The sequence below is a fragment of the Takifugu flavidus genome, chromosome 15 (genome assembly GCF_003711565.1).
Source record: "Takifugu flavidus isolate HTHZ2018 chromosome 15, ASM371156v2, whole genome shotgun sequence".
In the NCBI taxonomy this organism is placed as follows: Eukaryota; Metazoa; Chordata; class Actinopteri; order Tetraodontiformes; family Tetraodontidae; genus Takifugu; species Takifugu flavidus.
The window spans coordinates 14,790,007-14,800,659 of record NC_079534.1 but is presented as its reverse complement, the minus strand read 5'-3'; the positions used below and the strand labels follow the sequence as shown (position 1 = coordinate 14,800,659).

Sequence of the window (10,653 nt, the reverse complement as noted above, 5' to 3'; positions counted from 1 at the left end):
ATTTGTCATCTTTAAAGCAACTCAGAACTCAGAACTCGGAATGAGCTGTCACGTTATGACCGGTTTCGCCGCCGTTAGGCTCGTTGGTCTAGGGGTATGATTCTCGCTTAGGGTGCGAGAGGTCCCGGGTTCAAATCCCGGACGAGCCCTTATTTTCTTTAACCCTGGTGAGTTAAAGACCTCAGACGCCCTAAAACGTTCACCACCCACACCAACTTTGTTCTTGCAGATTCTCCTAATGTGCAACAAAAGTATCAGACTGACCCCGACGTGATTTGAACACGCAACCTTCTGATCTGGAGTCAGACGCGCTACCGTTGCGCCACGAGGTCTGTTGGCGACCCATATTGCCATGGATACAAGATAAACCCTACATATTGTGATATGCAGAGCCGCAGCTACGGGCTCTGTTTGTGGCGTCCAACTATTTAATTACTGCTACTAATGATACCAGTGCTAATTAGACAACCCTCCCCTTGCGCCCCCACATCGTCTAATTACATATTTTCAAATAATGAACGGTGCTCCATCCGAAGCGTTGGTGGTATAGTGGTTAGCATAGCTGCCTTCCAAGCAGTTGACCCGGGTTCGATTCCCGGCCAACGCAGAAATCCTTTTATTTTTTTTAACCCCAAAATGTCCTTTTCTATGTTTGTGGGAAACCTCAGAGAGCATTTTGGTGTTTGTCATAAAGTGTCTGTGATCCTTGAGAAGCTCTAAGTTTACCTACCAGAGAGCAAATGTCTGGCGGTTTGTCCCTAACCCAATAACCTGATATCCTCTTTACCGGTGCTTATTCTGCTTCCGCTCTTTTCCGCTCTGTTGCCATGGATATGCTATTCCTATGGCAACTGCAGGCCTTTATAGATGGCCTGGAGCCCCCACCGTAGAGAACTCTGTCAACCTTCATTACACATTTCCTTCCAGCTTACAGACAAATCCCAAGTCCCTGTCCAACTGTCTCTGTCCCTGCCTTTTAATCCACCCTCCACCCTTTGTTCTGTAGTCATTGTGTGAAATGTACAGTTTATTATATGTACCTAAAAAGTTCATTTGAGCGGTGACTAATGCACGTTTCACGTTTGATACTTGACACATGACTGGAAATCAGATTTGCGGGACCACAAGTCTTCTAATCGTTACCTGAAACCGTCATTTAAAAATGCATGAGACAGCGCGAGCGTGAGCAGGGGAGGACAGAAGTGGGGGCTCTGCCAGAGAAAGTGCTCCTGTGTTGGAGAGTGACGAGCACAAGCGTCGATCCGCTGGCTCAATGACCCCCGTGAGTGTTGGGGAGTACCACGGCCTCCGGGTGGGCTCGGCCCTGCTCGGCATCGTGGCAGGCTGCATTATCATCGGTGTGTCCAGGGAGTGTGATGCGGATGCTGTCGGGGGCATCTTCCTGGGGGCAGGAGGGCTGGGTGAGTACGCCTTGATTGATTCTTGTTGAATATTGTCCTGACCCCCCAACAACGAGGGTGGAGACGAGCGCCGCCAGGCTGAGCTGTTCATCAGACGAGCAGCACGGCCACTTGCATTGTTAACGAGGACATCTCGCTGACGAGCCTCGGCTCTCGGAGGTGAATGCCCCCCTCCACCGACGTCCAATGATCAGCTAATTCTAATGATAAGCTGACTCCAATAATCAGCTAACTCCAAAGATCAGCTGACTCCAATAATCAGCTGACTCCAATGATCAGCTGACTCCAATGATCAGCTAACTCTAAAGGTCAGCTGACTCCAATGATCAGCTGACTCCAAAGATCAGCTGACTCCAATGATCAGCTAACTCCAAAGATCAGCTGACTCAATGATCAGCTGACTCTAATGATCAGCTGACTCCAAAGATCAGCTGACTCCAATGATCAGCTAACTCCAAAGATCAGCTGACTCCAATGATCAGCTGACTCTAAAGATCAGCTGACTCCAATGATCAGCTGACTCCAAAGATCAGCTGACTCTAATGATCAGCTGACTCCAATGATCAGCTGACTCCAAAGATCAGCTGACTCTAATGATCAGCTAACTCCAATGATCAGTTAATTCTAATGATCAGCTGACTCAATGATCAGCTAATTCTAATGATCAGCTGACTCCAATGATCAGCCAATTCTAATGATCAGCTGACTCCAATGATCAGCCAATTCTAATGATCAGCTGACTCCAATGCTCAGCTGACTCCAATGATCAGCTAACTCCAAAGATCAGCTGACTCCAATGATCAGCTGACTCCAATGATCAGCTGACTCCAATGATCAGCTGACTCCAATGATCAGCTGACTCCAATGATCAGCTAACTCAAAGATCAGCTGACTCCAATGATCAGCCAATTCTAATGATCAGCTGACTCCAATGATAAGCGAATTCTAATGATCAGCTGACTCCAATGATCAGCTAATTCTAATGATCAGCTGACTCCAATGATCAGCTAACTCTAATGATCAGCTGACTCCAATGATCAGCTAACTCCAAAGATCAGCTGACTCAATGATCAGCTAATTCTAATGATCAGCTGACTCCAATGATCAGCTAACTCAATGATCAGCTGACTCCAATGATCAGCTAACTCCAAAGATCAGCTGACTCCAATGATCAGCTAATTCTAATGATCAGCTGACTCCAATGATCAGCTAATCCTAATGATCAGCTGACTCCAATGATCAGCTAACTCCAAAGATCAGCTGACTCCAAGATCAGCTGACTCCAAAGATCAGCTGACTCCAATGATCAACTGACTCCAAAGATCAGCTGACTCCAATGATCAGCTAACTCCAAAGATCAGCTGACTCCAATGATCAGCTGACTCCAAAGATCAGCTGACTCCAAAGATCAGCTGACTCCAAAGATCAGCTGACTCCAATGATCAGCTAACTCCAAAGATCAGCTGACTCCAATGATCAGCTGACTCCAATGATCAGCTAACTCCAAAGATCAGCTGACTCCAATGATCAGCAGACTCCAATGATCAGCTGACTCCAATGATCAGCTGACTCCAAAGATCAGCTGACTCCAATGATCAGCTAATTCTAATGATCAGCTAACTCCAAAGATCAGCTGACTCCAATGATCAGCTAACTCCAAAGATCAGCTGACTCCAATGATCAGCTAACTCCAAAGATCAGCTGACTCTAATGATCAGCTAACTCCAAAGATCAGCTGACTCCAATGATCAGCTAATTCTAATGATCAGCTGATTCCAATGATCAGCTAATTCTAATGATCAGCTAACTCCAAAGATCAGCTAATTCTAATGATCAGCTGATTCCAATGATCAGCTAATTCTAATGATCAGCTAACTCCAAAGATCAGCTGACTCCAATGATCAGCTAATTCCAAAGATCGATGGCTCCGCCGTGGGTCGGGGGGGTCCTACCTGCTTCGAGGCCTCACAGGTTGACTATGAGGAAGAGCAGAATGTCTCTGGCAGGTTCGTTCACCGCTGCAGGAGCGGCCCGGCAGCTTGTGAGGGATCAATACCTGCTGGACCGGAGCAGAGCGCCACTGATCCGGCTCACACACACCCCGGTTCAGACAGCGCTCCGAGTCTTTTATGTTTGACCTGGAAAAAGGAGCCTTTTCTAGTTGAAGTTTGCTGTTTCTCCCTGGTAGTTTGTGTATCTGAGTGCTGGTAGATTAAACCCACTGGATTCCCCCTCCTGCGCAGTAACGACCTTTGGATCCTCTTCATAACGAGACCCCAGCCTGCTCTGATGGCACAACATTCATTTGCATGTGTTTTCCAGGGCTGCTCATTTCCATCTACCCTTTCATAAAAGCCTGGCTGAATATCAACCACGTCCTTCCAGGCTTCGGTGAGTTTCTTTCACTGCTTAATTCAAACATAATTTCCAAGGCAAACACGGTTTGGAGTGTTTAATCACACGCTGCGGCGCCGTGATAAACGTGAATATTTCCCAGGGAACTTCCGGGTGCACCCTGCAGCAGCCAGCGCTGCCCCGGATCGGCCTGCAGAGACCCTCAGAGCGGACGGTGAGCCAGCGAGTCTGTTTGAACAGGTTGAACAACTGTTTGCTGTTTCATGGGCAGCTCGTCTGCTGCCTGCAGATAACTAATCAAAGAGCAGCCAGACCTCTGAGCCAGGGGTTCACGCCAGTGAGAGGTGCAGCTTGGACGGCGTTTATCCAGCATTTTAGCATAGAAATGGTAACAGAGCTGACTATGATATAATGCTTGCTAGCATTAGGCTAGGCTAATTGCATCTCTGTTGACGCTGAAGCCCTCCGGTGTGAATTTTCCCTTCGTTACTGTTCCCTGTCCTCATTAACGGAATGCTGCACACCTCTTTATTAGCTCTGCTTCTCGGCAGGAACGCAGAGTCAACTAAACCTGGAGCGTTCAAAGAGCAGGATGGGAACGTTCATCGAAGGAGGACCGATGGCTGCCACCAACCCAGATGAGGGGTATTAGAACTACAGCAATTCTGAGGTTTTGTGTGGCTCAAGTGTTGCTGTGAAGGTCAAAGCTGGAGGAATGGCTGTTGAATTGGGTGAAACTGTGAGTGGGAGCTCATGCACAGGAAATCCCTGTGGATGAGCATTAACAGAAGACAGTGGTGTGTTGCAGGACATCTTCAGACCTGCCAGACGTCTTATCTCTACGCAAACTGAAACAGCCTCCTTCGGATCAAGACCTGCCCTGAACCAGCAGCCCCAGATCAGCTTCAGCGGCGAGCACCAAGGTCAAAGGACGCTCCCATCGACGACCCTTTATACTCTTCAAGAGACTCTAAAACACCTCAAATGACCAGCTGACTCCAATGATCAGCTAATTCCAAAGATCAGCTGACTCCAATTATCAGCTAATTCCAATGATCAGCTAATTCCAATGATCAGCTGACTCCAATGATCAGCTGACTCCAATGATCAGCTGACTCCAATGATCAGCTAATTCCAATTATCAGCTAATTCCAATGATCAGCTAATTCCAATGATCAGCTGACTCCAAAGATCAGCTAATTCCAAAGATCAGCTGACTCCAAAGATCAGCTAATTCCAAAGATCAGCTGACTCCAATGATCAGCTGACTCCAATGATCAGCTAACGCCAATGATCAGCTAACTCCAAAGATCAGCTAATTCCAATGATCAGCTAATTCCAATGATCAGCTAACTCCAATGATCAGTTGACTCCAAAGATCAGCTGACTCCAATGATCAGCTGACTCCAATGATCAGCTGACTCCAAAGATCAGCTGACTCCAAAGATCAGCTGACTCCAATGATCAGCTGACTCCAATGATCAGCTAATTCCTGAGATCATTCCTGAGCCACTCGTTCATTATTCAGTGCAGGTTCCTGTTTCCACTGATGAGGAGGAAAATAACGTGCACACACATAAACACACGTGCACCTGCAGTGAAACATAACAGGCTGGTATTCAGGGCCGCTCTGTGGTGAAGAATGAGGCCCTGATTAATAAAGAACTCCAAAAGCAACCGGCGGCGAGGCTGAATGATTCACCTGCGTGACGCAGGTGATGCCCAGAGCAGCCGTCTGAGCGTCACCTGTGTCACGGTCAGACGGCTGCTCTGGGCATCGTTAGTATCACCAGTCATTACTGAGACCCTCTCAGATGGTTGTTGCTGCCTTTAATGCCTGAGCCGTGGTGCGTTCAGGTACCCGTAGTTTAGCTCCTCCAGCCTGACAACCAGTCAAAATCAGCTCAAAAGCATCTGATCCTCTCCGGAGTGTCCGGGTCACCTGCAGGTCACCGTTCGGATCCGATCATTCCTGACCTGGTTCCGGTACCGTATCATCCACGTGGCTGCGCCCCCTGAGGAGCCTCCTCCAGCTCTACGCTGACGTGTTGGAGTTATAAAATCTAAAGTTCTCGATGAAGCCTAACGTTGGAGAGGGTTGGTCGGGTCAGGACCAGGTTCAGGTTGCAGGATGAACCGACCTGTCTCCATGGGGCAGAGCCGTTCATCTGAATCCAGCCACTGGGGGGCGCTGAGCTCCGCACGGCTGCTTTGGACGTTCTAGTTCCGCGGAGCTCCAGGCTGATGTTCAGCTGGACGCAGGAGATCATGCGCGCGCACATACACACACGCACATAGAGGATCAGCGGGGTGGTCTACAGAGGGGGGACGTGCGTGTGCGCGCCAGATCAAACACGCGCTGGCACCGTCACATACGGGGGGCGGGGGGAGACGATGCCTCCCATATTTCAGCCGCCTCTGCGCTTCCGTCGCGGGTCGACCTGTCGGGGAGCGTCCGCGCTCGGAGGAAATGCGACCCCGCCTCGGCGATGCGCTCCCTTCCCCCGGATCTAAGCCCCCCAGCTCGGTCCTTCTTGCGCTCCCTGGCTGTCATGACTTGTGCCCCCAGGGCCGGAGAACACCCCCGCCGCGCGTCCTTCACCAGACTGTCAGAGGCTGTGGAACATTCGGAGGAGAAGCCTCCAGCGGCTCCATCCACATGAGCGGTGAGACGTGATTTCTTTGCAGGAGATGAGCGCACATGTCCGGGCTTCAGCTGCGACCCCCCCCGCTGGTGATCCTGGAAGATCCTGGAGCGCAGCGGGAATCCAGTCACCTTTTCCCAACTGGCCTAGTTGGCACAACGACGCAGACGTGACGTCATTACAGATTTCCATTATTAATCTTTTTAATCGTGTATATTAAAGATGAAAGATGCTGGATTACGTAACTCTGTAATTTAAACAAGTGGTTTTACATTAGATTTTTCTGTGTTCCAGCTGAGTCTTTTCACCGTTTTTAGCACCTCTACCAACTCTTTGATGTCCAGTGAGGTACAGGTGAACCACAGGTGTATCTCCGGCTGGGGGAGTCGCATCACTATTGCAGTTTGACTGCAAACCAGCTTCATTTTCTTCTTCTCTTGTCTTATTTTCCGTCTCTTGCGTTTGATCTCAGAGGCCGTCGCCGGGACCTCACAGCTGCCATCGGCCCTCAGTTACAGGCACAGATGTGTGTTTGAAGGTTGCCATGGTAACGCCGTCGGCCTGACACAGTAGAAGACTTGGAGCCCGGAGGTGCGACATGGTGATCAGCGACAGGAACGTGGGCCCCCCCCAGCCTAAGAAGGAGCCCCAGACGAGCACGAGGAGGAAGGCGCGCCCCCCCGGGCTGCCCTCCCCGGCGCTCTGCTGCGCCTGTGGCCTCTGCATCATGTTGGCGGGACTCAACATCACCCTGGTGGGGGCCTTCGCCTTCAGCACGCTCGTGCCTTCCGCCAACCCCCCCATCATCATCGGACCCATCCTACTGCTGCTGGCCTTCTGCTTTTTCGGGGCCTGTTGCGTGTGCAGCCGCCTGCCCCCCCCACACAGCTCGCACAGGTCGAAGGCGGGCGGCAGGGGGGCGGGGCTGATGGAGCGCGGCGGGCTGGCCGGCGGGGCCACCTTCGAGATCGAGACGAGCGAGCACACGCTTCAGGACACCACGGCCGTGCAGCTCAGCCCCGCGTCCTCCCCCAGCTCCTCGCAGGTCTCCAGCCCAGAGAAGGAGGCCCCAGCTGGGCCCCCCCCAGGCTCCTGCCAGCTCTTTACCATGATGGACTCCAACGGCACTCCTTCTGTCTCCGCCCTCTACTCGGCCACGGCAGCGTCCGGGGGGGAGGTGAGGCTGGACCTGCCACGTGAAGAGCGGGTCACCTAGCATCAGGGCGCCAGACTGCTGTAACCCCCCCCCCCCCCCGCCCCCGCCCCCGCCCCCAGTCCCAGCTGTGACCTGTGTCTCTTGGTGTCTCTTTCACTTTCCTACGTTACGTCAGCCTAGCACGCACACCCAGCGACATCCTAAGGACGGGGGGGTCCCTCGCCGGCCTCTGGCGTGCTGTTTCCCTCCAGGATTTGGCTCTTGGGGGGCATCAGGAAGAGGGTTCCTGAACCTTTGCCTGCTTCTCCGGAAGCCTCAGCTGTCAGCGCCCATCACACGGGGCCCCTGTGAGGAGGGCCGGCGCCTCGAGGACGGAAGTTTAGATGTGAAAAGGTCACACGGGTACGTTTGTGGTGACATTTGGCATTTTGTGTTGTGTTGTCAGCGCTGACCGGGTCCCCGGGTCCCCGGGTCCCCGGGTCCTGAACAGGCGCTCGGCTCTCTGAGGTTATGAGACGTTATAAAACAAATCAAATGTAGTGATCTCCCCACGGTGGATCCAGGATCCAGAGGAAACGGGACATTTGCGTCCCCAGGATGGACTCAATCACGTCTTCGTGATGCTCGTATTCAGACAAGCCAAGAAGCAGCGATCTGTCCCCATCACTGTGATCCTCCCACGGCACTTTTGGACCCAGTTCCCTGTCTGTTGCCTTAGACTGAGATATCAGGATTAAACTAGCGAGGGCTGAGCAGATGTTTACTGTCAGGTTATTGAAGCTTCTCCTGTTGTGGGTGTACAGTGCATCCAGGTCCACGTTCTGATGAACAAACGATTCGATGGTCCTGAAATGTCCAGAAGTTTCCAACGCATGGCCCCAACGTGTTGTGACGTGTTCGTCGTGTTGCACCCGAGTCCGGACGCCGTTAAGATGAGCACGTGTTCCTGGCGTTTATTTTTCTTTTGTAAGTGTAAATTCTGGCACCAATAAAAGCCTCTTCCAGCAGAGGAGGACGTGCACGGTTGTAGATGTCTGCATGATGCTGTCAGTCGTCCGCGTGTGTCCTCATCCGGTGAAATCAATAAAAAGTGGTGTCAAAATGTAAAATGTGATCCTGAAGGAATAAATTGGATTTTCTTGCTTTGACTACGATGACCTCAGCTCTTATTCCTCGTCAGAATTATAGTGTTGTAATTATGGAATCATTGATCTGAACAGTGCACGTCCTCAAATAACAGCTTGGTTTTTGAACAAAACAAGCACAGATTTCCTTGTATATTTGCTGAAATACAACTAGTAAAATAAGCACAAGCGGAGACACAATAGTTACTTTCCTAAACTCCATGAACACACTGGAAGATGATTAATTAACACAACTTTTCCTACTTGGTATCAGGCTTACGTGCACCGCGGGCCGGCGCCGCTGGGGGGGCGCCAGAGCCACATTTATCAGTACCGACAACGTTACATAAGCTGTGTTTTAAATTCTGTCAGTAGGTGTCAGCAGATCACAACGCGGCTCTTTTGGTCTGTGTTGGGTAACGGAGAACCCGTGAGAGTGTGGGTAACATGGATGCTGCATGTGATGGAGGCAGCAGGAACCTTTAAAGACGAACCTTTAAGCTTTAAAGGAATACAGGAAGCACCAAAGCACCAGCGAGCACAAACGTGCCAATCCTGAACGCATCGCTGTGACAGGGCGATGCTGAGGACGCTCGGGGGAGTGCATGTGTTGCCCTACTTTCTGAGACAGCTCAGGCATGACAAACTCATCCACGCTCTATCCTTTTAGGGGGGAGGGTTCCCCAAACAAGCTTGGTTCTAATCCCTTTTCCTGCCATCAGAGCAGCATACGAATGTATCAGAGCGTTCGGATCAGGCCGAGCAGATGGTGCCGTGAAGCTTTTCACTGTTCCGAGCAGGTGGGAATATTCGCGGATCCCTGGCATGTGTGGGACGGGCAGGCTTGCAGAAGTTTATGGAACACGTGAGAAATGCTGAGGAGCAACCCCCCCCCTTCCCCCCCACGAGGTCACCATCAAACGGGAGCACTTCCTGTACCGTCTGCAGGGGACGAGGAGGCCATAAAACTGTTAAATGTTTATCCAGGTGGAGGCTGTAAAGGTTGCTTATGGATGGCACCAGGCTGGCTCAGCTAAACCCAGGAGTCAACACCTACATGTTCATGCTGAGCAAAGGTCAGGGCGGGAGGTCAAGGGTCGCACGTGCAGTTGGGCCCGCTGGTCTCTACCAGCGCTCCTCTCTGGGTCCTGACAACTCTTCCACTCATTCTCTTCATAAAGATAAAGATAAAGTTCAACACCAGGCGTTTGATATTGTTCATCTTTCTTTCATGTAAATGTGTCGGGGGTGGGGGGGAGGGGTGTTGGGGGGGGAGGGGTGTTGGGGGGGGGGCAGATGTGGCGTAAACAAGCAGCAGCTGTGGGTGAATCTGAGATTAGAACCTGTTTGTTGCCATCTGATTGCAAAATCACATTTAATCTGTAATTCAAGAAAACTGTACAACCCCCCCCAACACACACACACACACACACACACACAATGAACACACACACACACACACCTAAAATCCCAAACATCCCATCCACTCTGAACTGGATCCTGTCGCTCTGTTCCTGTGTGGATGCATTTGTGCGTTACAATGTTCTCAGTGGGGGGGGGGGGGGGGGGTGTAATCAAGCTGAAGAGATTAGGGGAAGACGAGCTGCTGAGGATGGATGAGAGAGGACGCGGTTACGTAACCCCACAACCCAGTTCGCTCCGCTTCCAAGGATGTTCTGGGAGGAGGTTCTGGGCGGAGGAGAAGCCTCGTGTTGGACCAGAGGGGACCGGAGCCGTGTGCTGTCAGAACCCCTGCAGAACCCCCCCGTCTCACTGAACCCTGCACGGAGACCGAGGCTGTAGGATGAGTGAGGGTGCTGAGTGAGGTATCTGCTGTTGCCTCATTCCTCCCCCCCCTGGGGTTGCCGGGGTTCCCCCCCCCCACCAGTACCTTTGTACACGTGATGAGGTCACAGTTGTTGACAGGGATGTTTGGGTGCATCTGGGTCCTC

At 51.5% G+C, this 10,653-nt stretch overlaps 2 protein-coding genes and 3 non-coding genes across 8 annotated transcripts; 4 read left to right on the top strand and 1 right to left on the bottom strand.

Moving 5' to 3' along the window:
* The first annotated feature begins 77 nt into the window (after window positions 1-77).
* On the top strand, window positions 78-149 carry trnap-agg (transfer RNA proline (anticodon AGG)). The gene has a single exon. It is a non-coding gene; the product is annotated as a tRNA-Pro (tRNA).
* Window positions 150-260: 111 nt separating this feature from the next.
* On the bottom strand, window positions 261-332 carry trnaw-cca (transfer RNA tryptophan (anticodon CCA)). Its single transcript has one exon. It is a non-coding gene; the product is annotated as a tRNA-Trp (tRNA).
* Window positions 333-535: 203 nt separating this feature from the next.
* Window positions 536-607, top strand: trnag-ucc (transfer RNA glycine (anticodon UCC)). The gene has a single exon. It is a non-coding gene; the product is annotated as a tRNA-Gly (tRNA).
* A 284-nt stretch (window positions 608-891) lies between these two features.
* Window positions 892-4,903, top strand: kncn (kinocilin). Of its 3 annotated transcripts, none has more exons than XM_057057976.1 (5): window positions 892-1,421; window positions 3,744-3,812; window positions 3,919-3,990; window positions 4,336-4,421; window positions 4,585-4,763. In XM_057057976.1, exons 1-4 carry the CDS (start codon window positions 1,274-1,276, stop codon window positions 4,416-4,418), a joined length of 372 nt encoding a protein of 123 aa, XP_056913956.1. In that variant the 5' UTR covers window positions 892-1,273; the 3' UTR covers window positions 4,419-4,421; window positions 4,585-4,763. The 3 variants fall into 3 exon arrangements, with proteins under 3 accessions (XP_056913956.1, XP_056913954.1, XP_056913955.1); XM_057057974.1 differs by having other exon boundaries at window positions 896-1,421; window positions 4,328-4,421; window positions 4,572-4,903; XM_057057975.1 differs by having other exon boundaries at window positions 901-1,421; window positions 4,328-4,421; window positions 4,585-4,805.
* A 1,187-nt stretch (window positions 4,904-6,090) lies between these two features.
* Window positions 6,091-8,728, top strand: tmem275a (transmembrane protein 275a). Of its 2 annotated transcripts, none has more exons than XM_057057967.1 (2): window positions 6,091-6,442; window positions 6,894-8,728. In XM_057057967.1, the coding sequence occupies exon 2, from the start codon at window positions 7,020-7,022 to the stop codon at window positions 7,635-7,637; it is 618 nt and encodes a 205-aa protein (XP_056913947.1). In that variant the 5' UTR covers window positions 6,091-6,442; window positions 6,894-7,019; the 3' UTR covers window positions 7,638-8,728. The 2 variants fall into 2 exon arrangements, with proteins under 2 accessions (XP_056913947.1, XP_056913948.1); XM_057057968.1 differs by lacking the exon at window positions 6,091-6,442 and adding an exon at window positions 6,450-6,786.
* Window positions 8,729-10,653: the final 1,925 nt, after the last annotated feature.

Coding starts and splice junctions, on each gene's coding strand:
- kncn (XM_057057974.1), top strand. CDS start 1,274: ATGACCCCCGTGAGTGTTGGGGAGTACCACGGCCTCCGGGTGGGCTCG. Junction 3,813..3,918: donor CCACGTCCTTCCAGGCTTCG/GTGAGTTTCTTT, acceptor AATATTTCCCAG/GGAACTTCCGGGTGCACCCT. Junction 3,991..4,327: donor AGAGACCCTCAGAGCGGACG/GTGAGCCAGCGA, acceptor GCTTCTCGGCAG/GAACGCAGAGTCAACTAAAC.
- tmem275a (XM_057057967.1), top strand. CDS start 7,020: ATGGTGATCAGCGACAGGAACGTGGGCCCCCCCCAGCCTAAGAAGGAG.